The 18,870-nt window shown below is 39.6% G+C and overlaps 1 protein-coding gene across 1 annotated transcript in view; it reads right to left on the bottom strand.

Moving 5' to 3' along the window:
- The window catches only part of niban1a (niban apoptosis regulator 1a), a 37,830-nt gene that overhangs the window by 11,413 nt on the left and 7,547 nt on the right, over window positions 1-18,870 (bottom strand). The window contains exons 2-4 of the mRNA XM_029430452.1: window positions 6,121-6,251; window positions 3,889-4,017; window positions 3,655-3,769 (exon numbers count right to left, since the gene is read on the bottom strand). Of these exons, the coding sequence (XP_029286312.1) occupies window positions 3,655-3,769; window positions 3,889-4,017; window positions 6,121-6,251 (375 nt within the window). The remainder of the gene's footprint in view (window positions 1-3,654; window positions 3,770-3,888; window positions 4,018-6,120; window positions 6,252-18,870) is intronic.

The following is an 18,870-nucleotide window of genomic DNA, read 5'->3' as shown; positions in this document are numbered from 1 at the left end:
GCTCTGAGAAATTTCCTAAATCCCTCACAAGCTAGTACTCCTTGCTATATTTCTTTAAGCTAGGAGCTGTCAGAGTATTATCTGAATGTGTGTGACCCCTGGTCTCTTAGCTGCTCACTTGCACTTTCATATCACATTTTATTTCACTGTTATGGATCGACTGTTTTGACTTTATTGTTATTCTGTCTCAATGTGATAAACTGTGTTTAACTATGATTATATCGTGGTCTTATGTTATTGTATTGTTTTTACTGTGGACTTGGTATCTTCGTGTCTGGACATCCCCGTGTGGGATAAAATAGTTGATTCGAGTGTTAGAACAGGCGAGTGAATCCCGGTAGGATCAGGTGTGTGTGTGACGCAGGTTAATCCAAGTGAGCCTGTGGTCTGGAGGCAGCAGCTTTCTGAGTCTGATGGAGTTCTTTACTCGGCTGCGGTTTGTGGGAAACTACAGAGTAAATACTATGGAAACATTGGAGCCTGTTCAAACCTGCCTGTGTTTAAAGGAAACCTATTGGTATGATTGCAAGGAATATTCCACTGAAATGATTCATCTTATCAAACACTCGATGTCTGCAGGCTGAAAGGTGGGCTCTGAAAACATTTGTTTGGTGGTGTATTTCTTAAAATAAAGAGAAAAAAGGGTCAGTTCACCCTAAAATCAAAAATACATAATGTTCCTCTTACCTGTAATCCTATTTATCAATCTATATTGTTTTGGTGCCCAGTGTTGGAGATATCAACTGTAGAGATGTCTGTCTTCGCTCCAGTATGATGGAACTAGATGCACTCGGTTTGTGGAGCTCAAAGCGGCAAAAAAACAAAAAAACATCAATGTCTCTTTCCAGACATCATGACCCAGTTACTCAAGATAATCCACAGACCTTGTTGTGAGCAGTTTCATGTTGGGAATATTTTTATTTCTACCAAACTACACCCGCCAACCGTATCACCGCGCAGAAGGAAGCGCGGATCTACTCGTGGACGAGAGGCTCTCGTGAGCTCACATGAGCGAGCGGCATCACAGCTCAGCATTTTGAAAGAATACTTCACCCACAGAATGACCCTTATCTTGAGTAACCACATCAGGATTTCTGGAAAGAGACATTGAGTTTTCAAATGTATCTTTGAGCACCACAAGTAGAGTGCCATCTAGTTCCATTATATTCAACATCTTTGCACTTCTGGTTGGATACTAACTGCATTTCATTGGCTTGTACCTGTACTCTGTACTATAAAGTTGAATCTAATCTAATCTCCATGACCGGTATCTCCACCACTAAACAACTCGCACAAAAACAATCTAGATTGATAAATAACACTACAGGTCAGAGGACAAATATGTGTTTTTGATTTTGGGGTGAACTATCCCTTTAAAGTTCATTGCTTGTTTTTTTAACCAAAATATAACCACATTTTCTCAAAGTAGAACAACTTAAACTAGATTTCATGACACCTGAAAGCTGTTTCCGGCTGATAGAAGACACTGCTCACAAGGAGTCCGTAGAACTAAACTAAATAAACAGTTCAACTACAAGATATGCTTTTTAAAATTAATGTATGTTAGTGTTTTATGTCAATTTGAAATATTCAGAATAAACACAGACAGGGAGGGAGGGAAAGCTAAATCAATCATCATGATTAAAGTCCAGCTTTGTGTGTGTGTGTGTTTTAAACAATGTTCTTAGTAAATTCCTTCAGTCCTTTTTGGCTCCCCAAACTCCCACCTGAGCTGCTTTTAGAGCACCCGTGGGTGAGAGTTTGTTGTTCAAAATCACAGTGAGAAAAACTTCAGTTTTCTCTAGATACAAGAAAATACAAGGATTTAAAAATATAATCAAATCAAAGAGATAATAATGAGCTGCTTTGTCTTGATGTATGATAATGTATTTTACATGATGATTAAGATAGTAAATGCAGTCTGTGAAATTTAAGTCTATATTCAGAATTATTTCATATTTAAATAAAATTATTTTATGGAATTTGAAAGAGAACTATTCAAGGACAATATTTTAAGTGATGAAACATTAGATTCCTTATTGCAGCTTGAATTCTGCATTACCTTACGGAGCACATGTTTCTGCAGGTTAATCTGTAAAGATAATAATAAATACATCATTCTTTCTTTTGTGTAATTTGTAACAAACAGGAGAACAAAGCACTCTGGGAAAGATACCCAGCATCCCCTTATGAGAGCATGTTTGTGTGCAAACAGCCAAGTGTCAACATTACGTCAGAAGCTCATCCTCTGCAGAGGAAACTGTTTACTCAGCACAGACACACGTATGTTTTCAAAACACCAGAGGGAGAAATGACCCCGATAATTGGCCTGTGATCAAATAACCTGCAGGGACATTTTTCAGGACAGATAATCGGGAGCGGAGACTTTAAAGTCTGCAGACACATTAGTAGCGCTGCACACCAACAAACTAAACATTGATAGATGAAAAAGTCAGAGACAAGTTTTCATTTTCTGTTCATGTTAAGATCTAAGATGCTGCCTTCAGTGGGGGAAGAAGTACGCAGATCTTTTAAGTAAAAGTACAGCAGTATTATAAGCAAAATAACTTCAATTATGAAAAGTAAAAGTAGTTGTTATCACTAATGAATACATGTAACCACATTTTAATGTTGTAATTTCAAACATGGAGCCAACTTTATTTAGATTTTTTACTGTGTATATTAGTAGTATATTATGGCATCATATCATACAAGTATAGCATGTGTGCATGTATCAGTGTCAAATAAATGTAGAGGAGTCAAAAGTACAATATTTCCCTGTGAAATAAATGTAGAAATTTAAGAAGCACAGAATAGAAATTAGAGTTTTACTGAATGTTATTTTTTAACATTTGCTATTGAGGTTTTCAAACAAAAATTACCCTAAAAATGAAAATATCCTATAAGAAAATCCTTAATTTTAAGTAATTCATCAGATTAAATGAGTTATTCTTTCTGTTATTGTGGTTGTATAAATATCATTTATGGAGCTGTTTGAGTGCTGCTAGATTTCTCTGTTTGTTGTTTTTAAAAGGCTAAATGCCAACAAACATGTATTGAAGCAGAATCATTTGTTAGATAAAAACATGTTGTGAATTTTGGAAATAATTACATCCATCTTTTTTCAATCAATTTAGGATATTTGGAATTACAACTCTCAATAGTTATTGGAAATGTTTGGATCACACGAGTCTGAAACAATTCTACGCAGCCACCACTGGAATCTAATCTTACAAATAGTGTAAAACTAATAGTATTAGTGTAGCCGAATCTTTATGTGCAACTGTGTATAAATATAGGGTTTAACAGAATGCAAAAGAAAGAAAACTTGGCAGTATTCAGTATTTGATTTAGAATAACAATGTCAACGTTAAGAAGCTTCAAACTCTTCAGTACAGCTCTAATAGAAATGTGTATTTGTACTTACACTCCACCTGCTGGCTATCTTTAGCATATTAGCACATGATGTTGCATTATTAAAATACAGCTGAACAGACAACATATTCATAGGAAATGGATTGAACTAGTTTAGAATAATTATATTATATAGTCTCGACAGAGAGGACACTGTACAAGTCATCAATGCTCTGTATTGTTTTCATTATATTCTCGATTACTCAAACCATGACAAGAGTTACTGCGTCTATTACTCACTGCTGTCATCAGGGAAGCACGTGTCCACCATGGCCATGTACTTCTCCTCTGTAGTCAGAACAGTGCCCCCTGTAGGCAGCAGCTTCTGGCGCGGCGCAATCCCTTTAACAAAGGTCTGATGCCAAAGGACAGAAGAAGAATGAACAGAGGGCGACAACAAAAACAGAGATCAAACTGTCCTTTTGTAAACGAGTGTAGATACGATCCATGTGGCCAGTTGATTGTGCCGCTCACCTCCAGGCCATCGTGACACTCCAGGCAGTAGTTGGCTCTCACCACCACGTACCTCTCCTTCCACTTCCTGGTGTCATCGAAGAAAAGGACACCTTCCTCATACAGCACCTCGCCCCCCTCAGGAGCGCCCTGGTCAACACACACAGGACACATACAATATACACACAGCTAAAAATGTTGTACATATAAGATTTTTTCCCTCTGAATTCTCTCCACAGGGAACGTCTCTTTCTTTGAAGTAACTATTCAGAAAAGGGTTAAAGCAAAACAAAAGTATTTTATACACAAACCCCCTGAAATGACTGAATATTAGGCAACCAGCATGTATTTAATGTGACTGGAGAAAGTTTAATAGTAATACACAATAACATCTCCAAACTACAATATAAACTATAATGAACATTTTGGGGAACTGTGAACCAATAATCCGACTGTATTGATTAAAAGGTCAGTTCAACCAAAATAACTAAACATGTATTTCCTTCAGGAATCAGTGAACCTGCAACTTTTCATAATCAACAGACATGTGACCAGTTTTTCTAGACACTACTTGCAGAAACAATCCAAAAACTGTCTTCACTGTGTTCTGTGGATTAAGTTGTTTTCAACCATCTCCTGTAACCGACGAAGCGACGCTCACACACACTTCATGATGTGATTGGTCAGCTGTGATGAGATAGGAGCCAGAGTTTGAACTTCTCTCTCGGCTCTCTTTTTCTGTTCTTGACACAACTATTCCTGTCACTTTCCATGTGGACACTAGGAATGTCTTCCAGGAGAGATTGCCTGGAGATGTGTGCTGTTATCCCTTCATGTTCACCTTCCTTCGAGTGTGAACGTTCTGGTTTAGCTATAAACACTTTCAGACCCACCCGTATCCAGAGATACAGGGCCATTCAGCTCCATCTACGCATAGGTTGAAACATTTACGTGCATCTTCAGAGAGGTATAAATCCAGCTTAAGTCCTAAAGGCCCTGTCACATAGTTTCTATGGCAGAAACGTATGCTGGTGCATATGAACATTAGCATATACAACGTATATGAACATATACAGAGCCTATTGATAGCGTATCACGTACTTATACAACACGTATCAGAGTGAATGGCCAACGTATTCAACGAATGCCCAACGGATGCATAACGCATTCCTAGCGTATTCCTTCGCCGTATGGCGGAAACGTATGCCTGTGTATATAAAAATATCGGCAATAGGCTGGTGTACGTTGTTCAACGCTGAGGCTGTGAAAATGTTTTGAGCATGTTCAAAAACCTTTCACAGCCCAATACACTAGGAATGCGTTATGGTTCTGTTGGGCATTCATCGAATACGTTGGCCATTCGCTCTGATACGTTTTGTATAAGTATGTGATACGCCATCAATAGGCTCTGTATATGTTCATATACGTTGTATATGCTAATTTTCATATGCACCAGCATACGTACTGTGTGACAGGACCTTTAAAGACTCAAGACTCCGCACTCAAGAAACCATTGCTGGTGCACTGAAAAAAAGTCATTAAATCCTGTACCTAAAACAAAATGTCAGGCAGTCACACATCCATCCAATTGCTGCCTCTTGTCTGGGTCAAATCACAGTCACACAAATAATCATTATTATTATCCCCGCCAACAAGGTCATATTTTCGGTTTGGTTTGTTGATTTGTCAGCAGGGTAACGGAAAAATGACATGCCCGAGTTTTCTGAAACTTGGTGGAAGTGTGTAGCATGGACGGAGGAAAAACCCCTTTTAACTTCTGTGCCCTTCTAGTAAGTCTATGGACAATTTAAATAACAGACGGGGTTTGATGATAAATATTCATCAGGATTAAAAGCAGGAGAAAACACCTCAGCTTGACCTTTTTATAAATTTGTTCACATGTTATTGGTTAATTGGGATAAAAAGGCAGGCACATAACCTTTTTTTTTACTTTTAAGTCATTATTTAGGACAGATTCTTTTTCCATTAGTCCTTTCATTAGAGAGTTTGAGTACTTCTTGGATCCTGCTGTTGGCTTTTCATCCGAACTCCTAAATCTGTAATATAGGTGAACTGAATCATCTGTCTCACACAGCTGGATAACGTCACAGATGTTAGTCACACCCGCACAAGTTCTTACTGCTGCAGTTTTCATGCCAACCTGTAACCAAACCTCTGATTCATGCGACCTATTTTTACAGAGTGAATGCTGACTCAGATGTCTGGAACCAGTGTAAACATTCAGACACGTACCCTCTGTTGGAGCAGCTGCGTGATCTTCTCCTTGTGCTGCCCTAGGTCATCTTCTACTTGAGAGAAACGAGCCACAGAAAACTGCTTCCTGTAGTACGGACTGAACTCCTTCAGCTCGGCCTCGGCCTGGCCTGCAGGAACACACAGAGAGAGAAGCAGAAAGAACAGTCACTGAATAGTTTTATTGAGGGGGGGGCGCACAGATTATGCTCGAGGACGGGTGTTGAATACTGAGACATTGAAGTTGAACTCCTGGTCAAGTTTCAGCCTAACAAAAAGAAAGAGGCCGGCCCAGTGTGGGCATGTTGTCGCAGGTAGAGGATGAAATATGAACCAGAAAGTTCAGTTTGAAGACGTCTCAAACACAAAAGACGCCACATTTGTACTCACCTGAGATCAGATTCTACAAAGAAGTCAGTGATTCATAAACTGGTGTCACACAAGAGGAAGGCTGTGGATCCTTTGAGTCATTTGGAAACAAACATGAACAAGGCTACAAATATTCAGGGTGGTAAAGTACGAGCTGGACACACACAAGGAAACAAAGAAAGCCAAACACATCAGTCAATCCAAAATATAAAGCGGTCCATCTTGTTCTTGATTACAACAGTCTGTAAAAACTGAACCTAATGAGAAACATAAATGAAAAGAAACAGTCCCTGTTCTTGAGAATGTTTTTTAAACAAAATTCAACTCGCATTACAATAGTTTCTCCTGTATCGTCACCGTTTTCAAGTCTTTATGGAACACATGCACAAGCTTTCTTTAACAAAACCTGAGCTCATCTATACGCTCATTTTCCATCTTTTCGTCGGTGCTGAGACATGCCAAAGTCTTCCTCCCGCCTGGGTAACAAACACCAGATGACATCACACTGTACCCGAGGTGATCCCTGCATAACGCTGTAATCAGGTCACTGAGGCTGCTGTGAGTCTCTATGGATCGCAATCGAGTAACTATCCAGATTACAAGATGTCCAATCAGACTCTGCATCTCTGTCCAAGTCCACTCTCACGACATCATACAGACACACTACCTCCTCAGTCCCTGCTGTGGTCTGTCAAAATACGGCTAGCTGGCAGTACGTTCACATGATTACTGAGAGAAAAGAGAAACCTCTCAGATTTCACTCTGTTCCTGCTGAAACCCGGCCAGATTCCTGACGCGGAGGGATTCAGTTTCTTAGGAAAAACACAACAAACAATAAAGCTCTGTTAAAGTCACTGCAGAAAGTTCCCCATTTGTCAGTCTTCTCTCCGCACGGCTGCAAACCACATCACCAGGGCAAAAAAATAAAAACACAAAATGAGTATTTACGTGGCCTTAAATGCTCAATATCCACAAACTATGAGAGGTAATTCCCAGTGACACATCCTCCACTTAATGGATAAACATGCCCGAGCGTGCGGCTGCTGTTTATTGTCTCCCTCACTGTGCAGTCAGTGTTAATGTCGGGGTCCATGAGCTCTGTCATTATCTCTCTGGGATGTTTTACAGCAGGGGTGATGGCACGGCGCCACGACAACCCGACTCCACGTCACTATGGAAACAGAAGCTGCGGAGCTCCAACACACTGAGTTTGAGATGAATTTAGAAAACTGAGTCGAGGAATTAAAACACATGTGAGGTTTCTGTGGCTCAGTAACAGGGCAGAGAAAAGTATCTAACTGAATGAATGGCTCAATTTGTACCTTAAAATGTGTTAATGAATTCATTAAAAAGGACCTTTATTTTTCAATTGAGGTCAAATTCAGCGATGATTCTCATGCTACTCTGTAAATCTCAATACATTTTTACCCCTTAAAGATCCCATTAACCATGGAGATAATCCATTAAAACCTCCCTTATTATGTTATAGCTCAATAAATAACCCCTTAATTTTGGCGAACCCCTTGAATTTGCACCTTTATTTTAAGATTTTGTTAAGGTCTACATTTGGGGAAGCTGTAATATTAAATTGTATATACTGTAAGGGTAATTAACTCCTTAAATCGATGCAGAAAACCCATTAAAAAAAAAAGGCATTAATACTTTATAATCCATTAGTTTATCATTAAAATAGCCTTATTAAATGACTGAATACTGACTGAAGTTCCCTTAATGTATCCTTATTTGAAACTTGAAAATATTACAGAGCCATATTGTAAACCCCAACTCCCAACTTTAATAACATCTTGAATTGATAATGAATGTCAAGTGTTTCCATTTGTGGAAATTAAGGTTAAAGTCATTTGAAATCCACTTGAAATAAAGTTTTTAAAATAGATTTCTGGCCACCATACCAAACATTTAGTCACTCATTTAGATGAAGGTGTTTGGTGTGGATGAAGGCTTAATGAAGGTTTTTTTTTTTTTTTTTAAAGGATTGTTGTTCAGGGCAGAGGTTGATTCTTCACCAGCAGCTGCAGTGTGAAGCTGTGGATGGAGGATCTCAGGGGACCTGCTTGTTTTTTCCTCAGTCCTCAACAATGCAGCGTGTAAAAAGGTTAGCTCCGTGTCTCGTCTGCCCGTTGACCCCGACAAGGCCTTTCCCCCACTGATCAGCTGACAAGAATGGATATCCTGCTCCCAGTCGTGGGTGGTTTCCATCTCCTGACCAGTAACGCTCCACACACATTGGTGAGGAGTCTGTTCACCTGGACCACAATAAGACCACTCAACAAGTTTCCCCATCTGATCTTCTGTGGATATTTTGGCAAGAGAATCCAAATGTTTTGCTGACCCCCTGACCTCTTCTCTAGTGACACCATGAGTACAAAACAAAGCTCCACAAAAGGATGAACACTATCATTTAAGACTAAATTTAACCCTAAAATGCAAAGAAATTTGGGGGGGTAAATCATCCGGAAAAGTTAAAATCGTGGTAGATAAAACACCGTACAGTGAAAGGCACCCACTATGATCCCTGTATGTACACCATTCTGCATCCCCAAATATGTTTCCACCAAGACAACACCCAGTCCTCCACATACTCTGAAACAAAGACACTGCTTATGTAACTTTCAGTGCAGCCTGCTGTCTTACTTCTGCACTACAGCATCTAGTCAGGTTGGAGGGTAACCTTTATCCAATAAAGTAGAAGCTGTGAGTCACTCAGGGAGGACCAGAAACTCGTACAGACACCAGAGAAGCAAACCCTGAGAGGAAATGTGTTTTATTTGTCAGCTGGTTCAGTCCTTCAGAGGTTCGGTCTGCTCTGGCTGCCAGCTGTGAGACACATACGTTTTCTGTTATAATTGACTGACTCATTCTCTGCAAGCTGTGCTGCGAGCTGAAGCACACATTTCAGGGTGGAGGAGGAACTTCTTCTTCAGTGATTCTTTCTGCTCGGAGTTCATCTTGGTTCACGTTGCTGTTGATTTGAATGGCTGCGACGCCGGCCCTCAACTTATGCTCGCCTGCTTTTTATGCAAAATATCTCAAGCCGCTGTTTGTTTAATGGTGGTTATGCAAACACGGAGAGGTGGCCGAAAGGGAGATGAAATAGTCAGACAACCTTTAAAACGTTAAGAGTTAAAGGCGAGGAGTTTTATATAGTAATGTAAATACCTTTGGCTTCAGTCACTGCTGTTCAGACAACATAAGCAGTTTTAGAGTCTGAGTGAAAATTATCCAGAAAAGGGGGGAGGGTAGTCTGACTGCAGGGGAGGGCCTTCTCACCGATCATTGAAAAAATAAATACAAATTACATTAAAAAAAAGATTGCCGTGGTTCCTAAAGGCTAACTTTGACATACGAATCACCAGAAAGATCAATAATATCAAATAATGTCAGTTTGGAGAAACACAGCAAACTTCTAGCAGTTGGCGATAAGGATAAAATCCTTGAATGCAAAAACATGTAAATTTACCATATTTATATGATATATTATTGTAAATTGCCTGGAAAGTCAATTGAGAAACAATGTATGGATACTATTACTAGATGGGGGTGGCTGTGTGGGTAGTCATGGGTTGGGTTTGAAGATATTTTTTTAAATGTCTTCAAACTCCAAAAAAGTGAAATATATAGTCCAGGCCTTCTCACCACCCACAGTCATTTTCCTACAGTCCCTCAGAAATGAGTTTGTGCTCGGAAAACTTGATATTTTAAAAACAAAACAATAAATGATTCATTTAAATAAACACAGATTACTCACAATAACTGCTCTGTTTTTGTTTTGTTGCCTTTTTGCAAGGACCGTTCTTGTTAATCAGCATGACTGTAAATGAGCCAGTGAAAGCCATCTGCCTGCCTCTCATTTGCTGTCCCCTGGCTCATTAAAGCTGAGCGGCAAACACACATCGTAAAAACATTATATAAAGCAAAACAGAGAAAGACAAGCGTGTCATGAACACAGCACGAGTGGGTCATTCAGAGCAACTTAACCACAGCCGACAGACATCGCCTCTAAATGTACTCGGCCATTTCCAGACGCATCCACACAGCAAGTGACACATTATTGTGGCTACTACAGGGATGTAAAGGTGGAGCCATTTTAACCACAGACTGCAATTATACATTGGTGACATTATGCTCACAGTTGGAGTCAGATATGGGCGTTTCCTTGTCTCGTTACTGTAAGGGCGTTGCAGCCAACACTGAGCATGCACTGTGAGGACTGGATGTTCTGTTCCAAGATGGTGACAATTAATCCAGATTAAAGTTGCTCAACCACTCTTTGACCGTAACCTGCCAGCTCAGCCCAAATACCTAGGGACACATAGAAATAATAAATCTTCATGGTTTTAAAGTTCGGATTGATGATGAGTGACTTTCTTTCAGATACTTGGTGCTTTTTAAATCGGAGCAAAGCCCCAAAGCCCCATAGTTGTGTAATGTCTAATAAATTAAAGTACTGCATCCACACTCTCCACATTTAAGAGTAGGCTAAAGACTTTCCTTTTTGATAAAGCTTATAGTTAGGGCTTGCTCAGGTTTGCCTTGGATCAGCCCCTAGTTATGCTGATATAGGCTTAGACTGCCTCTCTTCCTCTCTCCTCCCTCCCTCTCTCTTCTCCCTCTCTATCTGTATGCATTTATGTAAATGTATGTTACTAACTCATCATCCGGGGTATCATCTCCGGAGTTTCTGTGTCTATCATGTGGCAGGTTGCCACTGATAAAGTTTACGTCAGGATCAGGAATCGTGGCTGCGCCTGCTGACCTGGTCCTGCTGGACACCGGGAAGCCTTTTTGACATTTTCCTGGATTCATCCATACTTTCTCTTTTTCAACACAACATCATTTTCTGTCAAATGTTGTATTTGTACTATGTTGTTTATCCTGTACATACGACATCTATTGCACGTCTGTCCGTCCTGGGAGAGGGTTCCTCCTCAGTTGCTCTCCCTGAGGTTTCTTCCATGTTTCCCACTTTAATTATGGAGTTTCTTTTAGGAAGTTTTTCCTTGTGCGATGCGAGGGTCTAAGGACAGAGGGTGTCGTAACCTGTACAGTCTGTAAAGCACACTGAGACAAATGTATAATTTGTGATATTGGGCTATACAAATAAATTTGATTTGATGTTCACTTAATCTGTGCAGGATCTTATCCCAGCATGCACTGGGCGAGAGGTTGAGCAAACCAAGGCCTAATAAATATAAATAATCATTCACTCTCGTATTAGCTCAAGATGCACCTTCAGATTATTGAAACCTAAAGGACTAGCTCCCCACACATTATTTAGGTTTTGCACACAGGAAGAAACAAGTTCAAGAGTTTAGATGAGACACAAACACACCCTCACTCTCTGCACTCCACGTTACGTTTGCAGACAGTTTCAGATATCTCCTACTGCACAACGTCAACAATCCAGATTTTAGCTGTAAATAATGTTTAAAACCAGAAACATGATCTAAAGGCAAACAATGATTTTATCTCCTGACAAACTGAACCAGACACCTAAAACATATATGGTGATGCTTGTCCAGACCTTAACTTACACATCTTTGGCCTGCGGGAGAAAATCACCACGCATACATGGAGAGAGAAAGAACCCAGCGAGGTCCTTCTTGCAATGAGGTGACAGTACTCACTACTGAGCCCCTGTACAGCCTCTCTATCCACAGATCAACGGGGGACTTTAGATGCAGCACCATTTGTGGGAAAAACTGTCACCAAATCTAACTCAAGGCCTTGTTTACCTGCTTCATGACAAGAACAGGATCAACCGATCAACCAATCAGCTGAGGGCCGCTTATGTCCGCACATTGTTGACAGGTGTGGATGTCATCTTTACCCATAACACCCCTCTCTGAGTAGACTTGCAGAGACATATTAAGGTGTATTCTCAGAGAACCATAACTTCTTTCCCATCAAGCAGTTTCAGGGCGTTCTTTGTTCCCATCACATATACAAGTCCTGCTCCTCTATGGAAAAGGTAGACCACAGTTAAGCCATATATCCTTAACAAAGAGAAAAAACAAGTTGAATTATTTTGATAATTAGTTTTACAAAAAATGGGGGAAATGTAATCTATCTATCTATAAAATAATATTTTCCAAGTGCCCACAAGTGTTACTTATATTGGGAAAAATGTGATAGCTATACATGTTATACATATTGAAGTACTGGTATTTACATGTTTACAACCTGTACTTAGTCTACAATCTCTCTTTCTCTTTTATGTCTGCTGTGTACACAGACTTCAGTTCAGTCAAAGTTTCACTGAATTTTTGTCACATGAGTGTTGGTGTCGGCCATAAAGGGATGAAATATCACTATCTTAAGCTTAGATTTGGTTATTTTCCTGAATACATCCATGGTATACATTCTTCCAACTATGACTGTGTTAATATAGTTCATCACATTTTGGGACTCACAGAACCAGTCTCTACTGTTTGTTCACACTTCAAAACTTCAAAGAGTTACTTTAACGCTTCAACAGGACCATGAAGAGCCACACCTGTGCACAAATCCATGTTGTAGGTGTATCTTAACTGTGAACCCACAGAATAATCCTGCGGTGTGTGTCAAGGACTCACTTTTTAGCCAAATGTGTACAACTTCAGTCAGGTCATCTAGACATCTTAAAAAAAACTCTTTACTTTTTTTCTTAATAACATACGAGTCTTGTGTCAAGACAAACTTTTAAAACATGCCAACCGATCCTCTAAAGTATGTTGGTATGTGAGTGTTTAGTATGTGAACTGTGAGTGAGAGTTGTGTGCTGTGATTCATCAGCTCGACTACAAGCTTCCATTTCACCGGAGAGACCTGCTCTACCACCTTCAATATTAATAATTCTCAATACTGAAATGTTAAAAAGTATAACAACAAACAACTAATCACTTGTGTTTATGGCCCCTTTTCAACGTAGTTCACTTAAATCTGTCTTAATAGGATATAAAAACAAAGAAAAGAAGGAAATATCCAATATTGAGAGGCTAAAAACAGCATTTTCTGCCATTTTTGCATAATAATTAAGTTAACAAATAATCGATTATAAAAATAATTGCCAACAGTGTTTCTGTTGATCGACTAATCGTCGTCTAAATAAAACATCAACTTTCCAGCCCAAAGCACCTGCAGTGCTATTTCACACAGGAAATGCCATTATATTGAATCAAATCAAATCAAATTTATTTGTATAGCCCAATATCACAAATTATACATTTGTCTCAGTGTGCTTTACAGACTGTACAGGTTACGACACCCTCTGTCCTTAGACCCTCGCATCGCACAAGGAAAAACTTCCTAAAAAGAAACCCTAAAATTAAAGGGGAAAAAATGGAAGAAACCTCAGGGAGAGCAACTGAGGAGGGATCCCTCTCCCAGGACGGACAGACGTGCAATAGATGTCGTGTGTACAGGATAAACAACATAGTACAAATACAACATTTGACAGAAATTATGTTGTGTTGGAAAAAAAGAAATAGAAAGTATGGATGAATCCAGGAAAACGTCAATAAGGCTTCCCGGTGTCCAGCAGGACCAGGTCAGCAGGCGCTGTCACGATTCATGATCCTGACGTAAACTTTATCAGTGGCAACCTGCCACATGAGAGACAGACACTCCGGGGATGATACCCCGGATGGTGAGTTAGTAATATACATTTACATAAATGCATACAGATAGAGAGGGAGAAGAAGAGAGAGGGAGGGGAGGAGAGAGGAAGAGAAGGAAGAGAGCAGGGAGGTGTCCCCTGGCAGTCTAAGCCTATAGCAGCATAACTAGGGGCTGATCCAGGGCAAACCTGAGCCAGCCCTAACTATAAGCTTTATCAAAAAGGAAAGTCTTTAGCCTACTCTTAAATGTGGAGAGTGTGTCTGCCTCCCGAACACAAACTGGAAGCTGGTTCCACTGGAGAGGAGCTTGATAGCTGAAGGCTCTGGCTCCCATTGTACTCTTAGAGACTCTAGGAACCACAAGTAACCCTGCAGTCTGGGAGCGTAATGCTCTAGTTGGTTTATAAGGTACTATGAGATCTTTAAGATATGCTGGAGCCTGACCATTAATTGATTTGTAAGTCAGGAGAAGGATTTTGAATTCTATTCTGTATTTTACCGGTAGCCAGTGCAGTGCAGCTAATACAGGAGTAATATGATCCCGTTTCCTTGTTCTAGTCAATACACGTGCCGCTGCATTTTGGATCAACTGAAGAGTCTTAAGCGACTTTTTGGGACAACCTGATAACAATGAGTTGCAGTAATCCAGCCTTGAAGTAACAAATGCATGGACTAGTTTTTCTGCATCATTTTGAGACAGGATGTGTCTTATTTTTGCAATGTTACGTAGATGAAAGAAGGCAGTCCTTGAGATTTGTTTTATGTGGGAGTTAAACGACAGATCTTGATCAAAGATGACGCCAAGATTCCTTACAGTGGTGCTGGAGGCCAAGTTAATGCCATCCAGAGCTTCTATGTCATTAGAAAATGCGTTTCGGAGGCGTTTAGGGCCAAGTATAATAACTTCAGTTTTGTCTGTGTTTAACATCAAAAAGTTGCTAGACATCCAAGTTTTTATGTCCTTAAGGCATGCTTGAAGTTTAGCCAATTGATTGGTTTCATCTGGTTTAATTGATAGATATAATTGGGTATCATCCGCATAACAATGAAAGTTTATAGAGTGGTTCCTTATAATATGGCCCAAAGGAAGCATATATAAGGTGAATAGAATCGGTCCAAGTACAGAACCCTGTGGAACTCCAAGACTGACTTTGGCTGTCATGGAGGATTTATCGTTAACAAGTACAAATTGAGATCGCTCAGATAAATAGGACTTGAACCAGCTTAGTGCGGTTCCTTTTATACCAACACAATGTTCCAGTCTCTGTAGTAGAATGTCATGATCAACAGTGTCGAAAGCAGCACTGAGGTCTAACAAGACAAGAACAGAGACAAGTCCTTTGTCTGATGCCAATAGAAGGTCATTGGTAACTTTCACCAGTGCCGTCTCTGTGCAGCTGTGAATGAGTGCAGCTGATGTTTAGGCCGTCATCTACTAACTGAATATATTTCAAAACCAAATCTGGATGCCTTACCACCTTTGCTAAACAATTTCAAATTCTGCAAAGACCTTGCAAACACATGCAGAGCAGATGTGGCACAGCTGAAACAAGACAAATGTGAATATGCAAAATCACACACAAATAAGTCACTTCACCTGCGCACACTGAATCTTTATCACCACACCTGGTTCAACCTCCACTAATATATAGCTAAGATTTACTATTAAAATGTCTTTTTTGTGATGTACTCAATATTATTACTCTATATCAAGTGTTTAGGTTTAAAAATCAGCATTGATTTTGGTTTGCATTGTGCTCAATGAGTAACAACACTTTGAGGATTGTAAGATTTACATATCAAACCCCAAGAAATGTTTGTTAAAAAAGATCTTGTGGTTGTCTGTTGGTGTGTGTGTGGAACATTGGCATGTCAGCACGTCATGTGTGCTTTCACACACACTCTTCAACATGGACACCGTGACGTTCAGAGAAGAGCCTCTTTGTGTTGTCAGTGAGGAACTACCCAAGACACTAAGCAAGTTACTGAATGAGAGTGTGTATGTGTGTGTGTGTGTGTGTGTGTGTGTGTGTGTGTGTGTGTGTGACAGAAATATGAGTGTGTGCATTTGTTGTATTTAGTTCTCTCGTTTTCTAATTCTGAGAATGGACACTCCCACAGCGAGGTGCAGAGTAGAGAGTTCAATACAAGTCCATGAAAATTACACACCTTTCTTGTTTTTCCATTTACAGAAATATTCAAACCATACTCTGTAGTGTAGATGAGGATTATAAAACCACAACACAGAGACTCCGTAGTCCGAACAAAGACGGCAACTTCATTACTCCTTTCAACCTTGACAAAGGCAGAGCATACCAGATCCTTCAGTTCTTGCCTTTTACAATAAAAGCTGTAGATGTATGTATGTAACTGTTTACCAGAAGAAACTCAAATTAACGCAATAATATAGCTTACAGTAGCTTAAACTATACACACATTTACCTCAGACAGACAGGATCTCAGAAGTTGGTCCAAATCTATTCAAACCTTTAATTGAGCAAGTATTGCAACTTTGTTTTGAATAGTTTTCATACAAAACATTGGCAAGCGAGTATTTCACATTTTCATGTTGTTTATTAGCCCTGCCCCCGGTGTATAAAGGCCAATGTATTTAAATCATCTCCATCTTCCATATCGGTAGGAAAAGGTTAGCAGCAGACACAATATATTTTTTATCCAGATGGTTGAAAAAGAAATTGAAAGAGGGTTCAGTGTCGTTTAAGGACCTTGTGGGTTTTTCACAGATGGTCAGGGATTTATCTCTTAGACAAATGGATGCTTTGCTCTGTGTTTTGTTTGCAGAGAGATTACATAAGAGACACAAGGCAGAGGGGGAATAGTCAGTAATGATAGAGAGCTGCACTTGGAAAGGTTACTTCAATAAACATCCCTCACAGCAGACAGGTTTCACTGCCCTGATGTGATTTTATTTACAGTCTCTATGCAACCGACTCTCACACACACCCTCATTATGAGAATTGAGAAGCAGCTTCGGATGGGCGTCAACATGCGAGAGATTTTCTAAAACAATAATAAACTAATCTATCCGTTAGGGACTTTTACAATCAGAAGAGCCTGTTTGACGCTTGCATTCCACCATACCTGAATGATGTAATAAGAACAAAGTCAAGGTCTTGACGCCAAGCTTGTGTTTACACTCAATAAGATGCAAACAAACAGGAACCGTCAGCTGAAGGACCAAAAAGGCTCCATCTGCACTGAGCTTGAAGCACAAAATGAACCGATATGAGACTACATATAATACCAGGGAACTGACTGTTTCTTCACACCTGAGCTTCACTTTTAAACCACAAAACCTTACTTTAAAAACAAACAAGCAAGATTTTGGGATATGCAATCGAGAAAATTTGATCTCAATTAATCTGTCTGTTAAATTCAGAGCTGGAGTCAGTTGAATATTTTTGGGTTTTAGACTGACAAAATTGAAGGTTCTGACCTTTGAGAAACATTAATGGACATCTTTTCTATTTTCTGGCATTTCATAGACCAAACGGTTAATCTAGAAAATAATCTGCAGATTAATCTAAAATGAAAACACTCATTAGTTGCAGTCCTACTACAAACGCCTCCAAAGCTGACTGATTTACAAATTGTATCTTTATCCAAACACAATATCCAACCATATCTGACAACCTATAGCTGGAGACGCTGCGCAGAAGTAAACACTGTTATTTATTATAACAGAAATAGTTCTAGGCACGCAACTCCCTCTGAAACCCCAAACTGTTATTTCTGTTGTTTGATTTAAACAAACAAGATAGAACGTTAATTAGTGAATTTAAGAGGTGTTGCTAGGTTGTTGTTGTTGTTTTTTTACTTTGGACTGAGCCAAGCTAGTTGTTTCCCCCTGCTTCCAGTCTTTATGCTAAACTAGGCTAACCACATCCTGATTCCAGTTCCATATTTAACAAACAAGACAAGAAAGTGATATCCATCTGAATATTTCACTCTCAGGAATACAATAGTAAATATGATTTTTTTACTACTACTACTACCACCAATCGGCAGGAGTGCTAGTAACAATAGCAGTTAGCAGCCAAAACGAGGTTCCATTGAGAGACGTTATGATGTGTTCATGCTCTATTCAGCGAAAATTAGTTGGGCAAAGATCAATTATAACGTTATCATGAAATGTTCAAATATAATTCTGTAAAATATAGTTTTGGGCGAAAAAACTTGAATAAATCCAGTTGTTTTGACGGAGATATTTTCACAGAAAAATTAAATAGATATTGGAGAAGGAATTATGATCCGTAAAAAGAAATGTTGGGACCGTGCTGAAAATAGTTAGTCTGTAGTGACTGAAATCCATGTTACACTAACCATGAGTTTTGTGATCCTTTGGACCCCTTGTAAATACATACTTTCTTGGCTACTCAGCGTTGGTTTGCATAGTTAAAATTAGTTTGAATAGCAGCAGATTCGCAGTATTTGCGTTGTGTTGTGTGGTCAGGCCGTCTGCGTAAACAGCAGGTGGGTTTCCAGCAGAGAGCCTGAGCAGCAGCAGCTTCCTCTCTTTGTGCAGAGCAGTGGATTCAGATCTAAAAAGGGGGGGAAAGTCTCAGTCCTCTCAGCTTCTCTGAATATCTGAGGGATTGTGTAATAGCAGCTGGAGTGACACAGCATGAAGAGCTGACAGCAAAAACATCTCTACATCTGTTACAACCATGTTCGGGAAATCTGTGATGCTGAATAAATGTTTTGTAGCTACGAACAAACTGTCTTGCATTTTAATACAAAC

The sequence above is a fragment of the Cottoperca gobio genome, chromosome 4 (assembly GCF_900634415.1).
Source record: "Cottoperca gobio chromosome 4, fCotGob3.1, whole genome shotgun sequence".
NCBI classification, from domain to species: domain Eukaryota; kingdom Metazoa; phylum Chordata; class Actinopteri; order Perciformes; family Bovichtidae; genus Cottoperca; species Cottoperca gobio.
The sequence above is the reverse complement of the archived record's forward strand: the minus strand, read 5'-3'. Positions and strand labels throughout refer to the sequence as shown.